This window comes from Doryrhamphus excisus, linkage group LG7 (assembly GCF_037039965.1).
Source record: "Doryrhamphus excisus strain RoL-2023G ecotype Guam linkage group LG7, RoL_Dexc_Guam_v1.1, whole genome shotgun sequence".
NCBI classification, from domain to species: domain Eukaryota; kingdom Metazoa; phylum Chordata; class Actinopteri; order Syngnathiformes; family Syngnathidae; genus Doryrhamphus; species Doryrhamphus excisus.
In genome coordinates, this window is record NC_136363.1 from 16,327,965 (window position 1) to 16,344,134 (window position 16,170).

At 44.5% G+C, this 16,170-nt stretch overlaps 2 protein-coding genes across 2 annotated transcripts in view; both read left to right on the forward strand.

Annotated features, from left to right (window-relative positions):
- Positions 1 to 223: 223 nt before the first annotated feature.
- Positions 224 to 9,935, forward strand: ncapg2 (non-SMC condensin II complex, subunit G2). Its single transcript, XM_058060051.2, has 27 exons — positions 224 to 373; positions 578 to 676; positions 791 to 949; positions 1,015 to 1,129; positions 1,203 to 1,360; positions 1,458 to 1,586; positions 1,649 to 1,743; positions 1,813 to 1,969; positions 2,085 to 2,177; positions 3,222 to 3,347; positions 3,424 to 3,603; positions 3,673 to 3,825; positions 3,915 to 4,137; positions 4,214 to 4,305; positions 4,389 to 4,553; positions 4,922 to 4,992; positions 5,059 to 5,215; positions 5,297 to 5,467; positions 5,539 to 5,649; positions 5,715 to 5,864; positions 6,198 to 6,297; positions 6,645 to 6,847; positions 7,017 to 7,151; positions 7,235 to 7,338; positions 8,772 to 8,872; positions 8,937 to 9,024; positions 9,096 to 9,935. Exons 2-27 carry the CDS (start codon positions 599 to 601, stop codon positions 9,160 to 9,162), a joined length of 3,381 nt encoding a protein of 1,126 aa, XP_057916034.2. The 5' UTR covers positions 224 to 373; positions 578 to 598; the 3' UTR covers positions 9,163 to 9,935.
- A 584-nt stretch (positions 9,936 to 10,519) lies between these two features.
- Positions 10,520 to 16,170, forward strand: part of ptprn2 (protein tyrosine phosphatase receptor type N2) — an 85,559-nt gene continuing 79,908 nt past the window's right edge. Inside the window, exons 1-2 of the mRNA XM_058059919.2 lie at positions 10,520 to 10,756; positions 14,797 to 14,847. Coding sequence (XP_057915902.2) covers positions 10,654 to 10,756; positions 14,797 to 14,847 — 154 coding nt within the window. The 5' untranslated portion in view covers positions 10,520 to 10,653. The remainder of the gene's footprint in view (positions 10,757 to 14,796; positions 14,848 to 16,170) is intronic.

Genomic DNA, 16,170 nt, shown 5'->3' on the forward strand with positions numbered 1-16,170 from the left:
AAGGTAAGCGCCACACAGGGCGCCGCCATCTTGCATGACGTCACGTCGTTATTTTCTGTATGTATGCTGGACATTTTATCTAACTATAAATTATTACCGCCTTGGGGTGAATGCGATGTTTTCTGCTAAAAAACTATTTATTTTCTTTAAAAAAACGAAATGCTGAGAATATACGGCTCTCTGCCTGTACTGCTGCAAAATGCCAATCATACAAGGGAACATGTCTCCATCAAGCGACAGAAAAGGAGAACTACACCCTACGTCACCGATGACGTAGCACGTCAATACGTCGTCCAAATTTGCGCGGGTTCGCTGTGGGCATGGATTACCTTGTACGGTCGCTTGAGAGATCACCGAATTACCAGTAAATACGGTAACAAACAAGCATTGTCGTGAAGCATGGTCGTGTACTGTGACACCTTATCTTGTAGACGTAGTGTCTCCACAGAAGTGTTTAGGTTTAAAATCGTCGGCGTCAGACGTCCCGCCATGTTTGTTTTGATCTTTTGACTACAGTAACGTTTCCTCGTGTAAACAAGTTTTTATTTGCTTTTCGCTTCCTTTTACATCTCTGTAGAGCGGACTTAAAAACGAACAGATGTCCAAGCGTGCGGCGTTTGTTGAAGCCGCCACTAAAGACAATGTGGAGGACTTCCTTCAGTTCATCAAGCGTCATGTATGTACGAAGGAAACCCATTCAAAGCTCCAACAACTTTTTTGTGCCAATTCCTGGATTCAAGGGAACAAAATGCTTTTCCTAATTCTCATTGTTGTCTGTCCTCCTGAGCAGAAGGACAAAGCAGACACTTTCGATGTGGAAGAGGTCGTGCAGGAGATGTCCAGGGATCAGAGAGAGTCTCTGTGGAGGAAACTGGCCTCCCTTCTTCAGGACGTCCTGTTGGAGGTCCCCCCTGAGCGCTGGGAGGAGGATGGCAAGGACGCGGACCCTGTGAGTTTGTTTGGACGTGGACCACTGAATGACAAACTCATATTTTGCATGGCCTCGTCCTCCAGAAACATGTCAAGGATGTTGTGAATGGCGTTACGCTCGTGGCCAGCGTGTCAGTCAAGGTCCTGCAAGATGGCGACGCCTACAACGGCCTTCTTGATGTTGCCCGCCGGCTTCACAGTGGGTGTGCTCGCTAATTTCTCATTAAGATGAATCGATCCACTTAAAAAAAGTACTCCAATCCCTTGCCCAGATGTTTTGTTGTCCCTTCCGGTGTCGGGGGCCCACGTGCCGCTCCACATTCACATGCTTTGCGAGGCCTGGTGGAAAAAAGGCCTACAGGACAAGGAGAAGTTTGGCCACACCGCCTTTATCGTCTCTCTGCAGAAGAGCTTAGTTTTGGAGAAAGTGGTTTGTATTTGATTTGCATAATTAACACAGGAGTAGTCAATGTATGAAAACTAATACATAAACATGGTTGTGCTTGTATGTCATGTATAATTCTTAGACTTCTGAAATCCAAAGAATCTGGAGCCTCCACAAAGTGCTGTTGGATGTGGACTACGCCTCCAGCAAGGAGCTCATTGACCAGCTCCTGCAGTGCTTCTACCACCCCACCTTCATCAGAAACAACGATGTGAGTGTCGGTGCTTGCATCTATCGCTGTCATGTCCATCAACCGTGTGTGTGGCGTTGCAGGGCAAGCGCTTTCTGGTGTTTCTCTTCAACTGGAACATCAACTTCATCAGTCTCATTCACAAAACCATCAAAAATAATCTGGAGTTCTTCAGCAAGTAAGATCTTTACGCAGCTCGGTGGAACCTGTCTTTGCCTGTCCTTAATGTGGCTTTGTTTGAATCCAGGAGCACGGTGTCACACATCACGGAGATATACTTCAGAGCCTGGAAGAAGGCCAGCGGAGACTTCCTGAAGAAGATTGAGAATGCATGCATACAAGATTTCATGCAGTGTGCCATCCTGCTGCACAGATCCTCACCTGTCCACACCAAAGTCAGACAGGTAGACTCATGCGTGCATCATCATAGTGGACTCTAACCATGACCTGATTGTGAGCCACTATGATCCCATGCATGCTGGGCTGCTCAACTTTATATGATGGCTTCTCTTGCTGCAGATTTTGAGCTACTTCCACACCAGAAAGACCTGCCACAGAGTGGACAAGATGCTCAGTGACTTGTACAAGCCCATCCTTTGGAAAGCCCTCTATGTACGTATTGAGTGTCGTTTAAGTAGATGAATGAAAACATGTTAGCTTAGTTTAGCATTCTAGTGCGTTTTTTTGTGGGTGGGGAGCTCAGTCATCTGGGAGGGGCTCGGAATAGAGCTGCTTCTCCTTCACATCGAAAGAAGCAAGTTGAGGTGGCTCTGGCATCTAGTCCGGATGCCTCCCTGGTGAGGTGTTCTGGGCATGCCCAGCCGGGAGTAGACCTAGGACATGCTGGAGGGATTATGTCTCACAGCTGGCCTGGGAATGCCTTGGTGTCTTCCTAGTGGAGCTGGAGAAGAATGGAATGGAACATGCTGAGGTCCATACCACCCACCCTTTACCATAGTTATATATATTTCAGTTCTTTGTTATTGGTGAAAAAGCCTATTATTAGGATCAACGTCCCCAACCCAATTGAAAAAAATACAAATTTATTTCATTTTGTTTGTTTCTTATAATATTATGACTTCACAAAACATATATTTTTTTCTTCAATATTTCCATTTCATGCATTGTGTTCAAGAGTTCAGTTTCAGCACACCTGAAGATACACAGGTGCATAGGAAGCAGGCGTAGCCAACAAAGTGTTCAAAAAGAGTTCATGCATTGAAATTCAAATTTTTTCTCTATTTAAATAGACCGTAATATTTAAGGTTATTCTTTAATTTATTCTAGTAAAATTGCAACTTTTTTTTCATATTTGACGTTTGCTCTGCTGATTTTATTTTATTTTTTCACAATTTCAACCTTCTTCATGTACATTTTCTTCCTGTAATTATGACATCATACATAAAATAGTTGGACTTTATTCTCCTACATAACTTATTTTTTTCTTCCTAATGTACTTTTTTTTTGAATATTTCAACTTTATGCTCCTAAAATGATGTTTTTCCTCACAAGAATAACCGCGTTATGTAAAATACTGATGTAAAATGTACGACTTCCTGGTTTGATGACAAAAAAATGTTTAATTAATTTCCAATATTGCTGTTTTTTCTTGTTAAATTCTATTTTGACAATGTCCAAACGGCACTTTGACACCAGGCTCCTAACTTTGAAGTCCGTGCCAACGCCACTTTGCTTTTCACCTCGGCGTTCCCCATCCACGACCCCGATCAAGACAATGAAAAAATCGACGAGGCTGTTCAAAAGCAGCTGGACACAGTGATGGTGAGAATGTTTCCTGCCCGTCCGCTGTGTAGGTATCATCCATGTTGGTCCTAACTTGTCAGTCTTTCACCTTTAGGGTCTCCTTTGTGACCCTCACCCTACCGTGCGCTCCAACGCCATCCTGGGCGTTTGTAAGATTCTCGCCAAGTGCTGGGAGCTGCTGCCGCCGGCCATCGTCGCGGATTTCGTGAAGAAGCTGTTGACAGAGCTGGCATCGGACATCAGCTCCCCCGATGTCCGTTGCTCCGTCTTTAAGGTGCACTTCCACTCACCAAGCGTCTTAAACGATGTTATGTTGTGCTAGTGACATGATGTCCCTCCTCAGTCTCTCAGCATCGTCTTGGACAACACGCTCAGCCATCCTCTGCTGGAAAAGCTGCTGCCCACACTCAAATATAGCCTCCATGACAAGTCGGAGACTGTTCGCATAGCATTCCTCGACATGCTCATCCATGTCAAAGCAGTGCGAGCAGCCAAGGTGCTTGAACTCTGTGGCCACAGCATTAGATATACCTAATAAAATGTCTAACGAGTATATAAAAAAGATTCTCTTTTGTCACCCTCCAGTTCTGGGACGTGTGCAACATGGAACACCTGCTGGCCCGCCTGGGTTTGGACTCCCAGTCCGTTTCCAAGCGTGTTACCGAGCTGCTCTTCAAGTCCTTCTTCCCTGTCGACGATTCGGAACGGGAGTGGTGCAGCAGGTGCATGACCCTCATCCAGATGAACCCCATGGCAGCCCGAAGATTCTACCAGTACGCCTACATGCACACCGACCCCACTAACATAGGTGAGCATGCCGTATAGTCGCACACCTTGAGGTTAGCATTTAAGATTAAAGTCTTGTTTTGGTCTCCGTCCAACAGTAAAATTGATGCTCGCCATCCGCCGCATCCTGAACACCTGCATCCCGAGTGACGGCAGCAACATCAATGACAGCAACAAGGAAAACAGTATCGTATGTTTACAGCGTTTTAAGATCACGGTATTTGTGTGTGTCTGCAGCAGGGATAACGTAGATGATGGTATGTGTGTCCTCAGGCTGAGACTGGACCTCTGGCCAAGGACATGGTGGCCAGTCTGCTGGAGGTGGTGGCCATCCTGTGGAGGAGCATCAACAACGTCCTGAAACGCAACAAGGAGGCTCAAACCTTTGTGTACACTAAGTTTGGTGGCATCATGAGCAAGTACTTCAGCACCTTTGAGGTAACTTGAGTCCACTGTGTGGACAGGTAAAACTGAGCTGTTTGCTTGTTCCACAAAGATTGCGTGTCTGCACTCACTAAACACCAACTTACCTTACCGGAACTTCTTGGGAGCGCATGTTAGTGTTACTAATCACAGCCGGGTGGGCTCGGCTGGAGGAGGGCCGGGGGTGGAGTAAATGACACAATGACAAATCCATGGAAATACTGCTGGAAGAGACACAGAGTCTAGAAGATCAAGAAAGCTTCCTGTAGGAGGTCTATAGGAGTCTACAAGTCAATACAAATGGCCGAAAATGTTGCATTTGCCTTCCCTGTTTGTCAGTCCCATATAAAATGAATGGACCTGATTGTGTTTGTGTTGTTCAGGATGAGCGGTGCACAGCTCCTCTTGTGCAGATGGCCTCCCTCTTGCCCCCCAATGTGGTACCAACATTCAGGTGAGCATGTGTCCCATGTTTTTGTCGTGGCTCTTCCACTGACGTCTCTTTGCCCGTCTATCCTAGTTGCGGTGTGCTGTCCCGGCTGAGGAAGATGGACTCTGGAGCCACGCCCTTGCAGTACGGCATGCTACTAGACTGCATGTGCATTTGGGGCCAAGCTGCAAGCATCTTGGGACTCATCACTGACTGGCTGGCGGAAGCCCTTCCCAAAAAACAAGGGGTCAGTGAGTCGACGCTGAATGATAAAATGTGTCAGAATGTGTCCTGAAAGCTGTGATGTCTTCTTGCCGCCAACCCTCAGGGAACACACATCAGTCAGAAGGTGCAGTTCCAGGAGACCATGGAGGCCAGACCAGACATGGCGCTGGTTTACTTGGAGTACCTGCTGATCCATTCATCCACAAGGGAAAAAGTCCTAGCTCTGAGTCAGGGTCCACTCCCTGAGCTCCATGCAGTTCTAGGCAGGTGGCAGGTGGGTTGGTAGCAGTCATCTTCACCTCAATTCGAACCCTTCCTCATGTTCCTAAACATTCTACTTTACAGATGCTGCTGTACTCTCACCTCAGTTCTACCTCTGATGGTGCACACGCCTCCAGTGTGGCCCTGAAAGCCTTCACCTGTCACTGCCGCCTCAGCGTGCACCTGCAACATGGCGTAAGTCTATTTGTTGATTGATCTTTTGTCCTGACATTGTCAAGAAACGCTACATCACCCCCTAGCTGTCAGACGGCCGTGAGTACCTGCAGTCTTTGGCGAACACGGCAGCGTGGGTGGCTGAGAGGGTGCTGCCCTTCCTGGCCAAAGGTCACCTAGGAGACGCCGATGACGATGCAGAGACAGCAACACAATTAGCGTTGGAGATAACTGAGGTGAGCATCCAAAGCTTGCTGCTTCCAGGGGAGAGTTCTACCATGACCGTTTATAATCATCATGATGGATTTATGTAGAGCCTTTCAAGATACCCGAAGTGCAAAAACTCAAGCCTTGCTGTGTCTCTGAATGCACAATCCTTCCCAAATGTGTTTATTAAACACCATGGCTTTCTACAGCCTGTGTAAGGTCTTTAATGTAAGTGTGAGCCATCACTATTCCTGCTGGTGGGCCAATAAACTGTCAGTAAAGCAGACTCTTTACTGTTTAGTAGTGTTAGCATTCACAGATGAAAATGAATGTACATATGTAATAGTTTTCCCCATCATCAGAACTTCCTGTTGGTGTGCAAAGATGTGGTGCTGGTGGATTTGGCTGATGACACCCTCAGGGGTGAAATCCTGCACCTGTGCTCGCTGGTCCTGCTCTCAGGTGAGTCTTGTTTAGTCGGAAGAAGCAGAGCTTATTTAATCCTTCCCCGTGTCCCAGCAAATACTGAAATAGCAATCCCTTGTTTAATTGAGGATTTCCGCAAAATAGAATTCCTTGTAAAATTACCTTGTAAATCCGATTTGTGCCATTAGAGCCCTCCAGGCATGAACTAACACCCCTATAGTCACCTTTACACTGATATTATCTAATATAGTAGACATAATAAAAACAGTGTAAAACATTTCCACCACTTGGAGCATGACAGGAAATAATTGAGAACCAATGAGCTCTCCTTCTGTGAAGTACCAACAGTAAAACTGAAATGTCCAACCTGTTTTGCTTGTTAGATACAGGCTACTGGTGTATTCCAGTGGTGCTGCAGATTTTAAAGGAGGTGACGGACAGCTTGGTCCTCCAAGACAACAGACATGCAGACGGAGATAAGGAGGATGCTGCCACCGTGTGTCTGAGCTTGGTAGCAAACATATTCCAGAAGATCATAGAACTCTTGGCTCGCAGACTCAAGGCAGAGCCGGAGGACGGCAAACAGGTTATAACAACAAAATTGTCTTTTTTCTTCTTTGCATATAATAACCAAAATATGTATAATTACTGTATAATGGGTTCACTTTCGTATTCTTTGAACACACCGCAAATGAATATGAAATGAGCTGCAGGCCACAAATGGCTACAAATACTTCCTGGTTTCTTCTCTTTAGTTGTGTCAGTCAGCTGTGCCCGGGATGACAGACTTCCTGCAGGTGGCTCAAAGCTGCACATCGGCCCCCCTCAGTGGGGTCTTCTCCACCCTTTTCGCCATCATCATTGTGGAAACCAGACATGCCCTCCAGAAGGTGAGCAACGCCAGCATGATGCTTTTTTTTTTTTTGTCTTACAGAAATCTGAATGTTGCGTTGCTCATCTTTTTTTTCTGGAGATCACAAACCCAGAAGAGGTCATGACCCCGCAGAGGGTGGAGGACATGCCACCTCTATCTGCTGTCCTGCTCTCCGTCATCCTAAAATCAGCAGCGGTCACCAGGTAGGAGGAATCTGTCTTAGAGTATTCTACTAAGTAAGTAGAAACTGTATAGAAACTGACTGACTGACAAAGAACAAAGACTGATGGCAAAGAGGCTTTGCTGGCTGACGCAGACTCTGACTGACACAGAACCTGACTGATGGCAAAGAGGCTTTGCTGGCTGATGCCGAAACTGACTGACACAGAACCTGACTGATGGCAGAGAGGTTGTGCGACTGACTGTCAAGGAAACTGCCTGACGGTAAAGAGGCTGTGTGACTGACCAAGGAATTAACTGACGCAAACTTGACTGGCAACAGAGGCAGTGTGGCTGACTGACGCAGAAATCTGACTGACGGCAAAGAGGCTGTGCGACCGACTGTCGAAGGAAACTGACTGACGGCAAAGAGGCTGTGCTGACTGACTGTCGAAGGAAACTGACTGACGGCAAAGAGGCTGTGCTGACTGACAAAGCAGCTAACTGACTGATGCAGAAACTGGTGACTGAAGGCAGAGAGGCTGTACTGGCTGATGCAGAAACTGACAAAGAAACCGACTGACGCAGTAACCAACTGGCTGATTGACGCAGAAACTGACTGACAGCAAAGAGGCGGAGCAACTGACCAAGTACCTGACATAGAAACTGACTGATGCAGAAACTGATTGGCATAAGAGGCGTAGTGACTGACCAATAAAGTAAACTGACATAGAAACTGACTGATGGCAAAGAGACTGTACGGGTTGACGCAGAAACTGATTGACCAACGCAGAAACTGACTGCAGAGAGGCTGTGCGACTGACGGATGCAGAAACTGATTGATTGGCTGACTGACTGACCAAGAAAGTAACTGATGCAGAAACTGACTGACGGCAGAGAGGTTGTGCTGGCTGACGCAGAAACCGACTGACTGACGCAGAAACTGACTGACGGCAAAGAGGCTGTGCAAATGACCAAGAAAGTAACTGATGCAGAAACTGGCTGACGGCGGAGAGGCTGTGCTGGCTGATGCCGAAACCGACTGACTGACGCAGAAACTGACTGATAGCAACGAAGCTGTGTGACTGACAGATGCAGAAACTACAGTGGGTTGAAAAAATGTCACCATCACTGGTTGAACAACGTAATAACCAAGGCACACCTACATGTAGCGATATAAACAGAATTACAGATGGAACCACATGACCCACCAATTATAGAAACAACTATTTTCAACTATAGATATTATGTTGGCTTGTCATCAAAGCTCACTTCTGGTCAGGTGTCTGCAACGGGTCAGGGCACCCAGAATTGTATTTCTGTGCGGATGACTGGCTAAAAAACCATATAATACTAATAACTAATAATAAAACAAGCCTTTTAGATGTGAATAAATACAGAAAGCCAGATCATGCAAGAATGACTTTTGTTGGAATGACTGATAAAGAAACTGAGAAGCCTCAAATGTTGCCTTCAGGGCGTTTTTGACCGAGGTGGTCTCCTCTTTGGACATGGAGGCCTTCAGCAGTCAAAGCGAGCTGGTGGCCGTCGTTCACATCCTGGCGGTGCTCAGAGGCGGTGAGATGCTTTTTCCCCATGTTTGATGCTGAGTTGATACTGAATGCTTCTTGCGTTGCTGCAGCGGGACAGCCCAAGGCGTGCTTGAAGAGCGCAGCCATGCATGTTCAGCAGCAGCTTCCTGTGCACGCTGACGGTGGTGACATCCAAAGGTAGACTCCGCCCAATAAGGCCACTTTTACTAGGAGACCACTATATCCCTCTTTGTTTCATCTCTTCTCAGGCTCATTCATGAAGCTGCTGCAAAGACGCTGGATGAAATCCTGGATCTCCAACAAACAACTTTTTAGACATAATTTGTTTTGAAATTTGTTTTCAAAGCTTATTTCAACACAAACAAACAGAATAATGTTTTGCCAGTTTCCCAACCCAGTTTGCATGAAAACAAAAATGATTTTATTCATGTGCATCTTGTATTTCAGGATGCATTTTCATCCTAACTTTCATCATAGAGCTAGTTAGACCAATCTATTTTATTTATACAACAATGCTATAAATCAGGGGTGTCCAAACTGTGGCCCCGGGGGCCATTTGCGGCCCATAGCTGTTTTAAAAACACAATCAAGAAAATGAACAAAAACAAGAAAAAGAGCAGCAATTTTTTCTAAGAATTAATTAAAAAGGTAAGATGGTAAGATTTTATTATAATTGTAACATCACAACAAGATATTAAGATTTTATTTTAACATCATAATCCTATGAGGGACATTTTTTTGCAATAGTAATAACAAAACAAAGAAAAATAAAATATAAAAATCAAAGTATGGGAAAGTATGAAATATTTGTTAAATTAGAAAACGGCAAAAATGTCAGAATGAGCCGTACAATAAAAGTTAAAAATACACTTTAATCAGATGCAGGCAATTATAACTTGGAATATATATAACTTGTTAGCATATCTACATGGGCTCTTTGATGTGTTTTGGTATGGGGTCCTTGCTGGCAAATGTTTGGACACCCCAGCCATAAATAGAGGCGGGATGTCTGAATTGAACACATAAAGCAACTGTCCATTTTTGATTCTAAAAGTATGGAACATTACCAATATTCATGTTTTCAAGACTGTTACCAATGTTCTGCTTAAAAAGAAATAAAATAAAATTATGAATTACTAAAGTTCTATTTTTTTAAGGCGCTTGCAAAGGCAGCTAAGATATTTCAGAAAACTTTTGTGGAGATTGACAAGTTGAATGGCCAGCCCTCTGCTCTGACCCGCCTCTTACCTTTCTAAGGCCCGCCCACATGTCAAGCATTACTGGTGCTTGAAGGGCCAGGTGACATCCACTCGTGATGCTAATCTCCATTCCCTCAGACTGACTCGAGTCCGTCGCTCGCTGAAGTGAATCGGGTACTTGAGTCAGTTGTCAGAGAGCACACGTGCGGCACACTTTGAAGGTAAAATTATTGCCGGGACGGGGGGGGGTTAAAGTACAGACAATGCCTACTCGAAATTCATCCTACACACGCACGTCGCTTTAGCGCCCTCTCGTGCGCAGCGCCCGAATCGCCGCATATAGTGCATACCCACTTTTTGCACCTCAGTGCACGTTTTATCCACAGCCAGGTGCCCCCCTTTCATTGCAACGTGAGATGCGGCCCTGCTCCTCCAGCACGTTTCCCCTCCACGACACTGTGACGTCACACGTTTAGGAGGGGCTCCTGTCTGTTGTTGGTACACGCCGATTCTTTTTTTCTCCCCCCATTCAAGCCTCGTCCTGCTTCAGACATGGCCCAGGATCTCCAGGCTGGCGTGGCGGCGGTGACGCGCTGATAAGGCGGCCATGGAAGGACGCAGCAGCGCGATGGCGTCTCCTTGGCGCCCCGTCCTCGCCCTCGTCTTGGCCGCCAGCCTGACATCACCTGCCTGCGCCGACACAACATTTGGTGAGCATCTCTGCAACTTGTATTTTTCCTCAGCAAACGTAGAAACACTGATGGCCATGGCCAGATGTTGTTCTGCAAGGTGACGGCCAAGCATCAGAAAGTTATATAAGAATCCTCTCAGGACGGGACACCATTAGGCATACCTAATATTCATTCATTGTTATTGTTGACAAATTTGGAGTACCCTACTTAGCTCTCAGGTTTATTATTCCTACTGATGGATGCTCACTGAAATTCACTGTAACTATTTTTATATCTTTCTAATAAACGTTGATTTTCCTAACTTGTGCCCCCTATATGGCGACCCTAGTTGGAGTGGCCCACGGTGGTTGTAGGGTTATATGCATGTAAGGTTATGTTCATCAACACAAGTGCTTTGCTGATGGTATTTTGGCCTCCCTTGACCAGATCCATGTGGCCCATTGTTATGCCATTCATCCACTCACCCCTGTGTAGTATTCTACACAGGTCACTAGGTGTCAGTAATGTGTGGAGACACACAAGCACCAGACCAGAACAACAGGCTTTTATTACAGATATGAATGATGTCACAACATTCATTCATTCATTTTCTACCGCTTTTCCTCACGAGGGTTGCGGGGGGTGCTGGAGCCTATCCCACCTGTCTTTGGGTGAGAGGCGGGGTACACCCTGGACTGGTCGCCAGCCAATCACTGGGCACATATAGGATGTCACAACAGGCATAATAAAATAATCCCTATTAAACATCTGATAAGAGCTCGGCAGAGATCATTTTGCATGTAAGCTGGTTTCCTCCCCGTTTTAGTCGGGAGCTGATATTTTGCTCAAACGTACATATGTTCTACTGCTGATTACTAAAGAATGGAAACAAACTTTTTTTATCAGATGAAAGACGGGAGTCAAATCTTTCTTTTGGTATAGTTCCATATTTATATCAGTGTAGAACACTGAGAGAATTTTCTGTGTGCCTTGAAAGTCATAGTCATAATCATCTAAAATGGCCGATACTGAAGGGGGTTGTCTTTGGAAAAATGGCGGGAATTAATTATGTTTACTACATTGGGTAACACAAGTGTAAAGGTGACTATAGGGGTGTCAGTTCATTCTAGAGGGCTCTAATAATGTTAAAAAACGCATTGAGAAGGTTGTTGAATAATTATTGTATAAGGTATTTGAGTGCAATATTTTTGATGTGTAAATATACTGTCTGTACGTCAGACACTAGTATTACTGTATGTATTTATCAGGGCACATATGCTGTGTCATGGTTTAAACAAGCTTCTGCAATGATAAATCATGCAGTCACATTCATTGATGATTTCAGCACATCCCAAATATTGTCAATGGGGTTAAGGTCTGCACTCTGGCGTTGATAAATCCATGTGTGGAAATGATGAATCCTGGTATTGACCTCTTGGAATATACTTCATTAGGGAAGACAAAAACTGCATCCATGGAGTAAGATGATATAATTCACTATCTTCAGTAAGTCAGCTGACCTCATTCTTTCACCTCCAACATTATTTGCTGATTTGGTTTTTGGCCAGCTGGTGTACATACTGTACATTGTGTATTGTTTATGCTGCTCTGGATTCATATTGATCATGTTTGGAAGCATTGTACACACACACACACACAGACTGAGCACATACGTCAGTGCTGCTGCAGCGTGGGAGAAACTTTTGCACATACATTGCGTCATTCACCCTGAAACGCCGTTTATAGACTAAAAAAAACCCTATAATCTTCAATGAGAAGCAGCAAAAAGGAAGTGGTTTCTCCCCGCATGTGTCCCAATACTTTTGTCACGACAGTCTAACCAGAAGGGAGGCAGATGCATTATGGTGGTCTACAGAGAATGTGTGTAATTGTGTATCAAGACTAAATATTACATAAGAATAGAGTGTTTTGTCGTGTGGGAGGCAGGAAGTCAGAAAGGAATATTTTGGTCATGTTGCTTTTCCTCGCTTACAGGAAGTTGTTGTAAAATATCCGTGTCCAGCGGTGCCTCATACTCATAACAATTTGGCTGTTTTCCCTCAGTTTGAACGAATGTGGAAAAGGTGGAGATTTCTGTTGTAAAGTGGGAGTCAAAGATGAGAAGATGGTGAATTGAAAGCAGGACAATATTTCTGGTGATGTCACATGCAGTACATCATGTGCACTGAGGAGAGCAGCTAATCCACGAGAAGGCAGCCATGCATGTGTGCAGTAATCACGCATCTGCTAGAAACGCCACGCTCGGCTGTAAACACGGTGAACCGGCCGTGTTGTTCTGATGCTAAGCTGCCGATGCTAATGGTTGCTGCTTGAGACGAGGAGCCCACGTTGAATTTGAGCTGAGAGAGAAAAAGAGGCAACGTCTCCGTCGTGCTATTTCTGCTTCCTCTGTTGCCATGGCGACGTGGCCATCTTGAATTCATTGACGGCCAGGCTGCTGTTGTCAGGAGGCCACCTGCCTGATCTTTCTTTGTCGCTGTGCGCCGCCCATCGTGTTGCCTTTATGTCTGCGTGGTTGATGCAGACATACAACATCAACACGTTGATGACTTGATGGTCTTCTTCAGCATCCAAAGGAAGGAGATAAAAGCATTATTGGCATTACTGTGCTGTCTTCTGTTTCTTCTCATTCCTTTTCCTTCAAATGCGCTTGATAAACATTTACATTTGCAATTAGCAGAGGTGTGGACTTCAGTCACCATTTTGATTAATTTGGACTTGACTCATTTTACATTAGTCTGAGGCCTCAAAATACTTTTGAGATTTTCAGCGAATTCCATCAAGATGGTCTTATTTTATTTAAATTCAAAATTCATTCTTTGTATTTGTCAAATTTAAAGGGGACCTATGCTTTTTCCACTTTCTGACCTATAAATGTAGTTAGAATGTTGTAGTCTCGTGTTAAACAATGTCAAAGTTTCAGATAATGAGGATTGCGCATTTGGAAGTGAGCTTTGAAAGAAATTTGGGATGGCCCTCAACGCTCGGTTTCAGTGCTGGAGATTTGTGATGACACAGAGGGGCGGGCTTCCTTATATGGAGGTGGCTGTCGACCAGATAAGCTCTCTGCCCTGCCTCAAGCTCTGCTTCTGTGTTTACGCTGTTAGGAAGTGTTTCATTCTGGTTTAAGGGAAAGATACGTTTGTTTACAATTTCTAATGACGCAAACATCAGGCACAAGTGGTTGGAATTCCTGATTCCCTACCAGCAAAAGATTTTAATCTGTCAACGCCATTTCACACCAGACTGTTTGTTTAGTGAACATGGGCCAGTATGCAGCTGGACTAGCTGACAAACTGTTTCCAACATTACTTGGTTGAGTCAGAAGAGCAAGCAGTAAGTAACAATGTATCAGTGTCCTAACTGTATCTTAATTTTGTGTAAACAATAGAACAAAAGCACTTGTCTGTGTAGCATTATAGTGTGTGCATTCAGGGAACGGGGTTGCTAATAGCTGTTTCCCGCCACAATCAGTGGCTCTACCTGAGATGTCACTGGTAGTCCCACAAAAAAATGTGTAAATGACCACATTAGACATTACTGATGTTGTAGAAAACATAACGCTACAATACTAAAGCTACTTATCATTGAGAAAAGTCTTGAAAAACTTCAGACTGTCCAGTCTGTACTTCCGGATCAGATTCAGAATCCAACACATATGGCTGTATGTTAAAACGTGACAATTTAAAAAGATAAATCGCCGTTTATTATCAATTCCTATACCGTTTATCAACGCCGAACCCTAAGTTGGGTTCGCAGCCAGCAGCACAACACCGGAAGTCCTTCTAAGCACTTGAGCGTGACCAACAACAAGGGAGTGCCTGGAGGCGGGCTGTGGGTGGAATACATTAAAACAGACCGTTTTAAAGAAAATGAGCATAATAGGTCCCCTTTAATAAACTTTAATAAATGTGCTTGGACTTGATTTCGACTTGCATGCCTTTACTTGAGACTTGACTCGACTTCAGGTTGAAGACTTGAGACTGGTTTGCTCCCAGCTCTGCCAGTCAGTAAATGTTGAATGTTGCAATGCATTCAATGTCGTTCTGTGCTTTCAGGTTGCCTGTTTGAAGATGACCTCTGTGGACCGTATCAGTTCTGTCTCAATGGTAAGACAATCACAACTTTAAAAAATCATAACTGAAGAAACACTGTCACCCAATACAGACGCAGAGCAAACATTGCAAGATCATTGGCAGTCATTGAAATAAGCAATTAAATAATGGTTCTAACCAAAAGTAGTCCATATAATGAATCATCATATGGTGTCACTACATGGGTACAGGGACCAAAAGTAAACTTTGTCGCCCATCGATGATGTCATCAGCGGTTGACTCTGACATGTAACTATATGCATGGAAATGGTCAATGAAAGGGACCAAAGGATCAAACGACACCACATGGGCACCACCTTCATGATATATTATTGAATTCAGTTATGTTTCACTTTTTTTCAATCAAACCGCTTACTCCATTTTGGGTTCTTTAGTGAGAAACACTGTCGGATTCAAGAAATAACACATGACAAACAAATGAAAGAGCACACAGGCCTCACAGCTAGGAGACCCGAGTTCAATTCCACCCTCGGCCATCTCTGTGTGGAGTTTTGCATGTTCTCCCCGTGCATGCATCGTTTTTTTTTCCGGGTACTCCGGTTTCCTCCCACATTCCAAAAACATGCTAGGTTAATTGGCGACTCCAAATTGTCCATAGGTATGAATGTGAGTGTGAATGGTTGTTTGTCTATATGTGCCCTGTGATTGGCTGGCGACCAGTCCAGGGTGTACCCCGCCTCTCGCCTGAAGACAGCTGGGATAGGCTCCAGTATCCCAGCAACCCTCCTGAGGATAAGCGGTAGAAAATGAATGAATGAAACAAATGAAAGTAATTGTAAAGCTAGTGTTTGTTCCCATTCTAATATTCTTTGCTTGTTTGTCACACTTAGATGATTCCGATCATCAAACAAATTAGTCAATAACAACTCACACATTATCTACAATTGGCTAAATGGCCGACCAACCAAAATGACTCCAAGAGTGCAGTGATGACTCATTCAAGAGGTCACAAAGACCCCACAACAGCAACATTCAAAGAACTGCAAGCCTCACTTGCCTCAGTTAAAGTTTGTGTTCATGACTTTACCATAAGAAAGACGGCCTATTTCCAAGACCAAAACCACTGCTGGAAAAAAATAACAGAAAACATCTTGATAATTCCAGAGACCTTAGTTGAACTTTTTGGAAGGTGTGTGTCCCATTACATCTGGAGTAAAAGTAACGCCACATTTCAGAAAAACAACATCATAGCAAGGGTAAAATATGATGGTGATAGTGTGATGGTCTGGGGCTGTTTTGCTGCTTCAGGACCTGGAAGACTTGCAATAGACTTGTAATAAATGGAACCATGAATTCTGCTGGCTACAGACATGGTCA

What these genes read in the sequence shown, in the direction of transcription:
- ncapg2 (XM_058060051.2), top strand. Translation starts at nt 599, where the DNA reads ATGTCCAAGCGTGCGGCGTTTGTTGAAGCCGCCACTAAAGACAATGTG. An exon ending in AAGCAGTGCGAGCAGCCAAG is followed by an intron (nt 3,826 to 3,914) that starts GTGCTTGAACTC and finishes GTCACCCTCCAG; the next exon opens with TTCTGGGACGTGTGCAACAT. An exon ending in GACGGTGGTGACATCCAAAG is followed by an intron (nt 9,025 to 9,095) that starts GTAGACTCCGCC and finishes ATCTCTTCTCAG; the next exon opens with GCTCATTCATGAAGCTGCTG.